The sequence below is a fragment of the Crocodylus siamensis genome, chromosome 2 (genome assembly GCF_052110815.1).
Source record: "Crocodylus siamensis isolate JL-2025a chromosome 2, ASM5211081v1, whole genome shotgun sequence".
NCBI lineage: Eukaryota > Metazoa > Chordata > Crocodylia > Crocodylidae > Crocodylus > Crocodylus siamensis.
Window position 1 is genome coordinate 129,419,486 of NC_143396.1, and position 13,004 is coordinate 129,432,489.

Genomic DNA, 13,004 nt, shown 5'->3' on the forward strand with positions numbered 1-13,004 from the left:
CTGTTTCTCATTCTCAGCAGTAGCTGCATCCAGCGATCAGAGCCAGATTCCTATAATTGCTGTGTCTGTAACAGTGGGAGTTATTCTTCTGGCCGTTGTTATTGGTTTCCTTCTCAGTGGAAGGTAAGAGAAGCAGCTGTGTGCTTATAGTTTTCCAACTTCAGTAATTTTTATGTTGCCAGCTGATAGGCACAATTCAGAACAGGGCAGAAAGTGAGCGAATGCTGTCATGTCATCTAGTATAGTATGTGGATGTGCTTGTTGAAATATCTGTGTGAACATGCTGAAATCACAATTAAACATGCTTTCCTTGTAGATACCATTTGCTTTGCAATGATTTCCATTTTCCTGTACACAAACCCTCTTTCCTTACTAAGACTTCATTTGCACAAGAGTGTTTTCTCATTCCTTTAACAATAGAGAGAATTGATTTGTATGGACAAAAGGCCTCTTGATGCATTGGGGCATTCAGCACCTTTATATAGAGTTGTTCTCATCAGAACAAAAGGCCAGACCCTGAAGTTCTTACTCAGACTGTGCTCAGATTTCATGTATAATCTTTTCTCAGGCAAACTCTGTGACCTCAGTAAAAGGGGTGAAATCCTGGCCCAGGGGCAAAACATCAGTAAGGTCTAGATATCAGTCCATGTGGTCAGAATTTGTCCCATAAAAAGTTAAATATGAGTAAATTCAGCAGCTAACTACTCTTTCATAAAAGGACATTCTCAAGTCCAAATTCAGAAAACATATGAGTTAAAGCAGACAAAAGGTCACATTGACATTAATGTCTTGAATTGTCTTCTCATGCTTTGATGAATGCTTAAGAACCTGCCTGAATCAGCCCTATGGTCCTTGATAACTCCACATAGAAGTTTTTGGTACAAGGACAACAGGCTTGGAAAAAGCTGGTACTAAATTTGCTGAGTATCAGTACTTAGGAATACCAGACATTTGTTCAGATACTACCAAGAGGGAATGAAAAACCCTTTTTAATGAACACCTATCAAAGTGTAGTATAATTTGTTTTAATAGCACCTGTCAATTTTTTTCAGTCTTCCTGGCAAAGTAACTCAAAACATTATCTTAATGTCCATAGTTTTACTGTATTTATTTTCAAAAGGAAATAGATTTTTTTTTCCTGCAATCTACATATCTTGTGTACGCTGTCTGCCATGTATATTCAGTTCAGATGTTTAATCCTGATTGATTTTAAAAAAGAACACTTGCAAAATATTGACAGAATAGTTGCAAAGATGCTGAGTGCATTGGCTCAGAGTATTATTACACGGAGGAGATGGGTTCCTCTTTCAAAATTCAGTATGTGCTGAATCAAGTCCATATAAGCAGGTGTCTGACAGCTCTAGCATCATGCTGTTTTTTCCCCTCCTGAGTCCTCTTTCATATCAAGTGACCAAGTTATTGCAGTGTTCTGCATGGAGAAACCACAGAGCACAGAAATAATGAATTAAATGCCAGCCTCCATGAGGGAGCCTTGCGTTGGCTTGGGACAGATACTTCTGGTAGCCACCACTGGCCCAAGCTCAGATTTCACTCTGACAGAAGCAGTGCAAACAAACTATTGCAGGTCCATTGGTCCTGAATGGACTCAGTAACCCAACCCGTAGACTGGCTCTTTGTGCACCGAATTAATTTCCTGCTGGAGTTCTGCCTCCTGCAGTTGACTCCCTGCTTTGCTTTTTCCATCCATGCCCGGGAAGTTCTCCACCTATGTTGATATCTGCTCAACAACACACTTGGGACTGGATCTGCAGTGGACTCAGGTGCCTAAAATCTAGGTTCTTAAAGCTTTCCTCTCCTTCTGCTTAAACTGGGAGATCCTGAAATTCCTTTAGCACCCAGGTGTTGACCAGTCAAATCCAGTATGCACCTAAATTTCTGCCGCTGAACATATGTGGTCCATTGTGGGGCAAATTGTTCTGCAACAGGCAAACTGTCCTTACCCAGCTTCTTCTGGCTTTTCATCCAAGGAGAGTTGGAGACTGGGGCCAGCACCAGTGCTGGCCCCAACAGCTTACCTGGTGGCTTGGAGCAGCAGGGGCACAGGTCAGGCAGCAGGGAGGCCTGACCAGCAGCCAGAGCATTGTTCTGTATGGCTCAGCCTCCATGTATGCTGGCGGATGCTTGTTGCATGTGCATTGTACTGCTTTTTGTGCTGGGTTTGGGGGTTTCTTTTACTGTTAGGAAATTCCAAGAGCAAATGTTGGTGCTGCACTGCAAACTTGCATCATGGGGCATGTTTTAACATTTTCCACGTGCAGTTTGTAATGCCACAAACAATATGCTCCCACATGTCTGGATTTGGCCAGCAAGTCCTTAGAAAGCTCATTGGAGATGTAAGAGATCTTCCTTTCTCTATAGCAGAGCAGGGATTTGAACCCAGATTTCTTTGTCTTAGGAGACAGCCTTAAACAACAGGTTATGGAGTATTCTAAGGTGGGAGTCTCCCAGACTTTTCTGATGAAGTAGTTCCATTTATGAAATTCTTAAATATTCATTGGAGCATAGAGAGTTCAGAATGACTTCTGTAACAAGGTGGCCAAGGGACTTACCAAACACAGTGGAGTACCAGTGTTGGCTCTAATGAATATGTGTTAAAAAAAAGTGGAACAGTTTCCACTGGAAAAAGGCACCTCACAATAAACTGGAACCCACTTTCTCTTAGGTGGTAGGAGATCTGGGTTCAAGTCAGGCAGAAAAAGGATTTGGAGCAGAATCTCTTACATTGTAGGTGAGGGGTCTAACCACTGGACTGTTCAGTATGTGAAGGTGCGGGGCTCCTCCTGGCTGTCTTGTACAAGAAGTGGCTGACCTGACTTGAAGTCTGATACCACAAGAAGGTCCAAGACTGTGAACTTGTGTGAAGGCAGATGTCTCCTCGTTTCTCAGAGCCATGCAACTAGCCTCCTGACAGGATGAAGCTTAAGCTCTCTCCTCTCCTGCTTAGGTGGTTCCCTGCCCACTTTGTTAAACATATTCTAAGGTGTCTCATTCGATAGGGAGCTGATGTATTTAACTCATGGCTGTGGATCCAGCTGGGCAGACGGACACCTAAGAGCTAGTGGCTGGAGAAATGAGCCCGAGTTCCCTTTGTCAGTCTAGTGTTTGGCCCCTATAACTTCCAGCAGAGCACAGAGACTACCAGTTTCTCAGCCGTCCCATTCAACCAGCTTTTTCTCAGTGCCTACAGGAGTCTTTCCCAACTGTAACAGAGTAGTGGAGTCCTGGCAAGAGTCAGGCACATGTTGTGGAGCTCCCTTTTGTGACTTAAGTTCTCATTTGGGCAGCCTTTCTTCTTTGCATTCAGGTTTAAAGTCCTGAGTAATCCTCAAATCCAGTGGTTTCAGTATTTAGCCATCCTTCATCTCAGTCTCCTTTGTCCTACTGAGCTTTCCAGGATGTGTTTACTCTTTGCCATATTCCTTCCATATGTTTATAAAAGCTCTTTACATTACCCATAATCTCTATCTTTACTATCCTCTTTTCAAAGGACAAAGAAGATAGCTGTAACATTGTGAAAGGCCTTTTGTGGCATCAGTCTCAAGGAAACAGAAGATCTGGCAGGGTACTCTGGTTTCTTCACATTTACCCTGCTATTGAAAGGAGAACCCCCTGAAACCAACAAGCACAGAGGTCCAGATTTTCAGATGGCTACTGTTTTTTGGCTCCCAGCTCAAGATACCTGAAAGGGATCTTGTTTTCAGAGGGTAGGAGCTCAGCACTGATGAAAATTGGTCTCTGTGTTACTATAAGCCAGGGATCCCCAAATAGAAGAACTAGAGACACTCATTTTGATAATTGCCTAAAGGGAAGTCTCAGTGGTTAAGAAGGAGACAACCTCTGGCCTTTTCCATAGGTCACCAATGTCTACCTGTCTTTCCTAGAAATGGTCCAGGAACTGCAAAGAGTTAAAACCCACAGGGTCATAACCTCAACTGGCATAAAGTCCTGAAGCCATTCCACCAGTGTTGATGCAGCTACAACAATTTATGCCAGGTGGGGGTAGACTACTGTAGTTTTCTGGTCCCTACACTGAACGTTGCAGTACAGAAGAGAATAATGAACTGGGCCACTTTTTCCAACCTGTAGGCTGGGTAGACTCTGTTTTAAACAAAATTTTTGCTCAGGCCTGATAGAGAACACTCTGAGCAGAACCTTGGTTTGCTAAGTATTACTTTCGTTGCATGTTCAGCCCCTGGATCAAGGGAAGACCTGTCCCTCAGCTGTAAATACTATAGAAGCAGTGAGCTTTTGTAACCATCACAAGTTCAGATCCACCATTGGAAAAAAACTGCTTCAGAACTGCAGGGCCTGTTCAGCAGCATCTTTTCCTTGTGAATTTTAAAGCCTGGATGCTGTTTTGAGCATCTCTTGAGAACATAAAATAAAGCCAAACCCAGAAACCCTGAAGCTGGCAGCCAATTTTGAAATTAAACAAAACAAAAGTTTTAAAAAAAGCACTGCTGTTTTTAAGAGGCATAAATGTACTAAAATATGTCACTCATGCTGTTTTGCTTTGGATATGATTTCAAGACAATTCATGGAGTGACTATCATGCTGTGACATTACTAGGATGATAAATATATTCCAAGTCATGGTATAATCCCTTGTAGAACCAGTTACATTAAGCATGTGTAAGGCTCTCTGTTCTGTCTCTGGAATGTGGACACTTTCCAATGCCTGGCACCGAGGGGGTTAAATTTCCTGTTCCAGTGCCTTCTCTTTGATATTTTTAGCAAAACAGACAGTTTGAACTCTAGGATCTCATCCAACTGGAAGCACCACTCCTCTCCAAGCCATACAAACTGCATAAGGCTGTGATTTCCCTCCCACTACTTTAGGACTCAAAGGGGGAAAGATCAACCTGCAGAAAAAACAAGGAGGGAAGAAACCCTTTCCATAGTAGAGAGAGAAAGGAAAAGAGAGTGAGCACACACAGCTGGGGCACAGGACTGATCATGCAAATGAGCTCCTTTCCTCTGGCTCTCTACTGCTTCCAGCTCATGGTCTTGTCCACACTCCCTATCTGCAGCTGGCGAGGTCATACAAAATACACAGATAACCAAGCAGCTGCCAGATGGAGTGTCTTTGCATTTGGCTTTCCAGCCAGCCAGGCTAAACCAGGAATGTAAAGGGAGCACCTTGGAATACCGGATGTGGGGGAGAACAGGAAAGGGAGCTCTGCAGCAGTCTGGAGAAAGGGTCTTGAATAATACCCTGGTAGCAATTTCAGGCTTAGTGAGGGGAGGTGGCCTCCTATGATGAATAGGAAATAGCATCTATATAGCTGCAGAATCCAGGATTTTGCAGCGCTCTGGAGTCTCTTTTCTGTTGGAAGTCTCCATGTCTCTTCCTGTTTGCCTTCATGCATCTCTGCAGCTTCTCTCTTCTTTCTAGTGAATGTAAATAACAGCTTGGCATTTCCCATTGGCAGGCAGCCCTAAACCAAAGGTCAGCTGAACGTTAGTCACAGTGGCATTTCTACACACCAGCATCCATCTGTGGAAACACAGTTTGTTCCTGAAGCTGGAGGTTCTTGGGAATTTGAAACTAAATGTGTTTTACCCTAAACAATTAAGCTGTATTTCAGACCTGATTTACTTGCAAACGCTCAAGGAGACTTTCCATGTAAATGCAATGTCCTCCAATGAGGTCATGAAGCTCCTGAGCAAAACAGCGCCTAATTATTTGAATCATTTGCTCTTTTATTTGTATAACGTGGCAAAAAATAATAATATATCAACAATTACATATGAATTGGGACAGAAAGTTAGAGGAACCCATTAAATCAAGCCTTTGTTATCTCAGTTAGAAGGAAACATAACTCAGAAAAAATCTATTGTTAGGCACAAGGAGTAGCTTCAGTCATACCCACTTGTTATTCTCCCATTTCTTATTGCTACACACACTACTCAAAAGCATTTTGCCAGCAGTGTTGGTGGTATATTTTGCTTTCCTGGCTAGGTTTCAATTGGATACTGCCTGTATCCTACTTACTGGCTGAAATGTATGCAGCACAAAAAACCAAAAAGCCAAGAAAAATAAATTGGAGGTTCTCAGAATCCTCCAAAGATCCATATTAGTGCATGCCATTACCAGCATTGCAGAGGTCTGTGCAGCCCCATGCAAGCCATTTTTTGCCAGTAGGAACAGATTGCTGTAAATGTCTGCCCCCCTGTTGGATTCCTGTTGTGTTGTGGCACCAGCTGCTGGCTTGGGCTTTTTGTGGCATAATTGTATTGGCTAGCAGTGTGAAAAGATTGCATCCTTTAGCAGAGAGAACTCTTGCCCCTTCCTCCCTCCTCTTCCCACCATCTGGATGTAGCTATGCCAACAGAAGAGGAGTTGTGGCAAGCTTTGCTTTCATTGTTTTGGGAGATGTTCTGTGGAGGCCAGCATATGCCAGGGCTCTAATAAAGGTGTTGAGTTGTGCTGGCAGATGTGCCAGCAGAGCTACTACTGCAGCAGCCCTGGAATAGGAACATTCTTGAGGCCATTGTTGTCTTCAGATATTCCTGTATAATCAGTCTGGCAGAGGTGTGCAGTGAAGGCACTTCAACTGCTAAGGTTCTTTGGACACTTGCATGTGATGGGTCATACTAGATACGCTACCTGGCCCCATCCCTGGGGCTGCACTGTATACCTCCAGTTATAGGCTGAGATGGGGTGGGCCACCCAGGTCATAGCCCAACCAACTTTTAGCACATTAATTTAGCTAGCTATGCAGTTAAAAAACAAGCTATACAGTTTTAACTGGAATGACAATTGTACATTAGTGGGTTATATAAATTAAAGTGCTAAAAGTTAGTTGGGCCATGGCCTGGGTGGCCCACCCCATTCCATGGCCTATGCCTCCTGCTGTCCCCATACTATCATCCTACCATGAAACCTCCTCTTTCTGGTATGTCCCTACCTCCTGGGCAGGAGGCCAAGAGTCATCTTGATCATCTGCTCTGGGATGGCCCATCACCTCTCTTCTTTCCCATGAGGGGCTCATGCAGAGGGAAGCAGGGGTGGCAAGAAGCAGGAAGCGATCCATAGACCAATCTACTATTTTTCTCTCTTGGTTTCTGTTATTCTTTCCTGCCTCTCTAGCCATACCACTGACCAGTCTCAGACTCTGGGCCACTTACCTCCTTGCTGCTAGGGAAGAGGCTATTTAGCCATCCTTGCCGTTACCTCCTCGTCATTAGCCTTAAACTCACAAAGGGGAGCAAAGCCAGAGGCAGCAGGATCCCTTGCTTTATCCCAGAAGGAGAAAGCACAGCCCTGATGAGTGGACTACAACTCCATCACCAATACAGAAGGGAGTGAAATGCATCATGTCCCTGTATACATAGTAATTTATTGCACATTTTATGACAGGGCCCAACTTTTATTTACACCAAAGCTCCTTTACCAAATTTAGGAGGCCTTAAAGTATGTCTGAAGAGATTTTTGTCCCCTATAGTTTTATAGCATAATAAGATTAACAAAGGGATGGGACATTATTTCCTACAGTAATAGCAGTGTTAGGCCAATATGGAACATGTTTTGAAATGCCATTCTAAATAACTGAAATGTGTGCTGTGGCTATATTTTTTTTATCTAATGACCCATTATTTCTGACCTTGACATTTGAGGTCATCTTTCACAGAACCAAAGGGAGCCTTTTTATGCATCCTAGAGGGAACAAGTTGCTGGAAATAATGGAAAGCGCCACTTTCCTTTAATCATACTTTCATAGAAATTCTGTCTCGGCAAGGAATCACCCTTCAAAAGACAAAACAAAAAAGAGTTTTGCCACCTGCTTATTGGCAATTAGAGACTGCTATACTAGGTCATCTAAGAATGACTGGCTGATTCAGGCTTATTGAATAGTAGTCCTATAGTGGCAGTGGGGTTCTCTCTGGACATAAATATGTGAATCTTTTTTTTTTAAGTGACATTTGTAAATCAGAGTGGATTTGGATGAATAGGGAGTATGTCACAGATCCTGAACTAAACTTGGGATTAGAAAATTTGATTTCTAGTATGGGCCTAACCTTAAAATAATCCAGCTTTCTTGTCATTTCCCTAGGAAACAGGGGAGACTGTGGAAGCATCTGCATCTGCCACTTTTAAGTGGGCTAAGCCTAAAATCACCATTTTTAAGGTGCATTAAGGGCACATGTCTACATGTGTGTGCCCTTAATGCATCTTAAAAAGGGCAGTTTAAGGCTATGTGAACCTAACTTTGATACCTGAATAAAACAGGTATCAAATTTAGATGCGTATAGCTAAGTTGCATTAGTGCACGTGTAGATGCACTAATGTTCATTAACATGCTGTGCATCATTGGACACACACCACCTTAATGCGCATTAGTGCATCTGCATATGTCCTAATGCAACTTAGCTATTCATGCCTAAATTTAATGCACCTTAATGCTCATTAACGCGTTGACATGTAGATGTGTTCCTAAATTGGGCTGGGAGGGGATCTCTAAGCAAAGGTGCACTAAGGTTAAGCGCACATAAATACATGTGTGGACACGCTCAGTTTGTAAATAATGTTCTTCATAAGAAAAAGATTTTCATGGTATGAGTCATTATTTTGTTAGTTGTGGCATTTAAAGGACTCCTTTATCTCTACATTCCTGCTTGCTTTTCCCAGGACATCACCTCCAGTAATTTAACATTGTTTTATGGTCCAATATTGTACATGTCGTTCCTAAAGTACACCTGATGACATGAAGGATTTTGTGGGAAAAACTTTACCAAATCAAGATTCACATCAACCAGCAACAGGAAAGGACCAGCCCTGCCTCCATTTAAGTCAGTGAAAGCAGGATCAAGTTTGATCCAGCCACCAAGGCTAGGGACAGACATTCAGAAAGCTGGAGCCTGAATTGATTCAACCTTTGCAGGTTAGTTTAACCTACCTAGGCTGAACTGGTTTGTAACAGGACAGATATTCACTCTTGACTTCACGAAACCTGTGTTGGGGGGTGAGGGGTGGCCAACCCAGGAGTTATTCCTCCTCCTTCTAGCAAGGGGACAGACAGAGAGAGAGTACTGTGCTGACAACAGGCAAGACCTGACTGCCAGGGGGGGTATTGGGGAAACTAACTCTCCTCCCTGCCCACCTCTGCCTCAGGGGCCATGGTGCTGCGTGCTGTAGAAGTAGTGGGGAGCAACCAGCAGACCTCGCTCAGATCCCTGCTGGTGGCACAGGAAGCGGGGAATTAAACGCCTCTCTGGCCAGACTCCTGCACCTGCTTGTCCCTACTTGGGCTGGGAAGTAGAGGGGCATCTTTAATTGTGTCCTTAAAAACAGTCTTCACCTTAATGACCACTCAAACTTTTGACAGTTTTCTCTTCCTCCAGTAGTATCAATATAATGAAGCTGGTTCTGCTTTTTATCTAAAGCCATTGACCCAACCCTTCCAGATGAGATAAGGTCTCAATTGGTCTTATTTCAGCATGGTCTGAGACAGGGACATGTTAACCACAATCACCATCTCTCCTTCTTAGCCACAGAGCTAGTTTTACTACCACCAACCTGTCAAACCCAACTGGTTCTGCTACCTAACAACTGAAAACAGAAAAGAACACCTTCCAGATTCAGTGGCAGTGATGTTAGGCCATCACCGAGCATTGCTATATAAGGTCTAGTAATTTATAATGGAGTCATAACATCTTTTCTTGACTGTAGAACTGGTAAAACATGAGGGAAAAGAACACAGTTTGGGGGCTTGGGCTTCTAGTACTCTGACAAATCATATGCTTGTGCATTCTAGAAATATGAGTGACAGCATCATTTCAGTTGGCCTCTTACCTGGTGGGGGTGGGAACAGTTGCACTGCCTTTTGTGTTAGACATAAATGGCATACAGTGATTTTTGTAAATCACTTCCAAAGGATCTTTTCAAATGTAGAGCCTTAGGAAGTGTTGCTTTTCTTTCTCTCTCTCTTAGAGTCTGCATACATATCATCTGCATATAATCTATGTAATCTCTTGTTCTTTTCAGTTGTTCTAAAACAGCTTGGAGACAGGTTCCAACATGTAAACTAAATAAACCGTAGCAGGCTGTGCTGAGGAACTACATATAAATTGTAGGAAAATTGGAAGGCTATAAGGTACCAATAAAAAGGGGTATTAAAATGGTTGAACTAGGCATAAGTTTACAATGTATGATGTTGTTGATCTCGTGTTCAGGCTAGTAATATTATCTCAGTTGGGTCCAGGTTATAGTGCTGGACTTCTAATCTACAGATGGATTAAAGTAATCACAGAGCTCAGTAAAATATTAGAAAAAATCTTCCAATAACTTCAGAATCTTTTATACTCCAATATAGGACTATAAAGAATGCCCCCATAGGAACAGCTTATTAAAACAAGCAAACAACCCGCCCCCCAAAACAAAGCTTTTTCTTATCATGATTGAAATCCTTAACTTACAGATCCTAAGAGCCTGAACTGTATATAATAGATACTGTTATACCTGCATCTAGTCACTATACATGGATAGTTTGTGAAAGAGGTTGGCTGCAAAGATGAATTATGTTACCTGTCAGCTTGTAGTATGTTATCTGCAGTGGTTCCATGGTGGTTGGTATCTGTCGTATAAATAAGACAATCACCCATCCCATCTCTAGATGAATTACTAGGTTGGAAGCAACAGGAACTGTGGAAAGACTGACCCTCCTACCCGCCTCACTGCAAGCATTGTTCAGCACAGTGAGCACTGTGCTGAAAGATCATGAAAGTCCATGGGTACTGAATAGCTCTGCCACCAAACAAAACAAATTAGCCTGCATCTACACATACAATTAGCACATAGCAGTAAACTCCAGCACAGTTCAGGCTGAAGTTTATTGCTCCTGGGCTCAGCATTTACAAGTGCTCCTAGGACTGCAGCACGTTGAGCTGGGGCAGAGCAGCCCTGGCTGGCAGGGGCACAGGGGGTTCAGCCTGCCAGCCTGGGGTTGCTCTGCCCTGGTTTAATATGCTTCAGAGGAGCTGGCTGGGGCATGAGGGTGCTATACTGTGGGGCTAGCTGGTAGGCAGCCCCTGCACTGTAGCATCTGTGTGCCCCAGCCAGCCCCTGTCACCATCTACACATACGTTTCAGCGCACATAACTACACTGTAGGATAGTACTTGTCCTGAACAGTACTGTCCTACAGCAGAGTTAATTAACTTACTGTGCTCTTATATGGGCTCACATGTAGATGGTGATGTTTTATCACAAAGCTAATTAGTCTGATCTGCAGTAAAGCACACATGGAGATGCACCCAAATGCATTTACATTATATCTGATTCTGGTTAGGCTACTTCTGGGATTCTGCAGTAGATCTTGGTTTTGTGTAGAGTCCTGGACATTCATTCCCAATATGAGGTTGCTTTAAATGTGCCTGTTTATTAATGAGGCACACTTGAGTCACTGGTTTGTAAGTAAGCATACTTGGAGCAATTTTCTTATTTGTTATCTGCCCAATACAATTTGCATGTAAAATTGCAACTTGGGATCTAGCGCTTGCTCTGGGGACTGCATATGTGTTTTACATTAAGCAAGTCATTGGATAAAACACAGTAACAATCCTGGGAGCAGGGACTTCCTTTTTCTCAGGGGACTGCCATAACCACAGGGCTACAAACTCATGTTTCATCTTCCTTGCTCTCTTTCCAGCCTGTGACTCTTGCATTCCTTTCTGCACAGTGCTTCCCTGGAAAGGTGGAAGATATTCCCCTCCGAGTCTAGCCTGGTAGTTGCCATGCTTTCTTGGGAAGCGGGAGGTGTGGCTTTGAACACTATCAGGCTGAGGAGAGCCTAGTACCCAGGTTTTCCATTTCCTGGATGACTGCTCTAACCACTAGGATTTTATGTTAAAGGTGAGCAGCTTTCCCAGTCCTGGTCATGTTCTTAAATGAAAATTGTTATGGTTTCTGCTGAACTCAGTCCTCAGCAGAATATATTCGATTTCATAGATTTCATAGACATTAAAGCTGGAAGGGACCTCAGAAGATCATCGAGTTCAGCCCCCCGCCCAAAGGGCAGGAAGTCAGCTGGAGTCATAGGATCCCAGCAAGATAAACATCCAATTTACTCCTGAAGGTGTTCAGTGTAGGTGCTTGAACCACCTCCGATGGCAGGCTGTTCGAGACCTTGGGAGCTCGGACAGTAAAGAAATTCTTCCTTATGTCCAGCCTGAAATGGTCTTGCAGTAGTTTATGACCGTTTAACCTCGTCATCCCTTGGGGCGCTCTGGTGAACAAACCTTGCCCCAGATACTGGTAGTCACTCTTGATAAACTTATAGGTGGCCTTCAGATCACCCCTGAGCCTGCACTTTTCCAGGCTGAAGAGTCCCATGGCTCTCAGCCTGTTGTTGTAAGGTCTGTTTTCCTGACCTCTGATCATGCGCGTGGCTCTCCTCTGGACTCTCTCAAGCTTCTCCACATCCTTTTTTGAATTGATGTGCTCTGAGCTTCCCTAATGGCCCCTCTGTGAGGATTATGAGCTTGTCCACCTAGTTTGTGGATCCCTATGGACCTTAAACAGTAGTCAGGTGGCTACTGCTTGGAGTGGAGCAGTTTTGTACATGGAGAACAAGCAGACCCATGCATATTTAGGAAATTTCAGGGCCAAAAGATGACAAGTTCCTTGGGTGAATCTGATATCTTTTATTAGACCAATTAAGTGGTTGGGAAAAAAAAATTTAAACAAGCTTTCAGGTTCAAAAACCCTTTGTTAGGCTGAGGAAGTTACAGCAGTTGGCCAAAAGAAAGCACTTCATGAATTTAAGTGTCTCCAAGGTTCTACAGCTACAGAGCAGGGTTTTTGGATGTAAGCACCAAAATATTCCCTAGTTTTGTTTTAGCACCCAAACCCTTCTCTGGATCTGACTCTTAGTCTTCTACTTCCAGAGGGAAAGCTCAATATGTTCTCCCCAGACTCCAGTCTTCCAGGTAATTCTAGTCCCTGTGGGTCTTTCCTCCCCAGGTCCTTAGCAGCACATGCTTC

At 43.4% G+C, this 13,004-nt stretch overlaps 1 protein-coding gene across 21 annotated transcripts in view; it reads left to right on the forward strand.

Moving 5' to 3' along the window:
- The window catches only part of EPHA5 (EPH receptor A5), a 369,517-nt gene that overhangs the window by 265,455 nt on the left and 91,058 nt on the right, over positions 1 to 13,004 (forward strand). For 12 of the 21 annotated variants that reach the window (XM_090036846.1, XM_090036836.1, XM_090036849.1 and 9 more), the window contains one exon: positions 18 to 123. In XM_090036846.1, coding sequence (XP_089892972.1) covers positions 18 to 123 — 106 coding nt within the window. The remainder of the gene's footprint in view (positions 1 to 17; positions 124 to 13,004) is intronic. The other 9 variants (XM_090036837.1, XM_090036850.1, XM_090036853.1 and 6 more) reach the window with 1 other exon arrangement.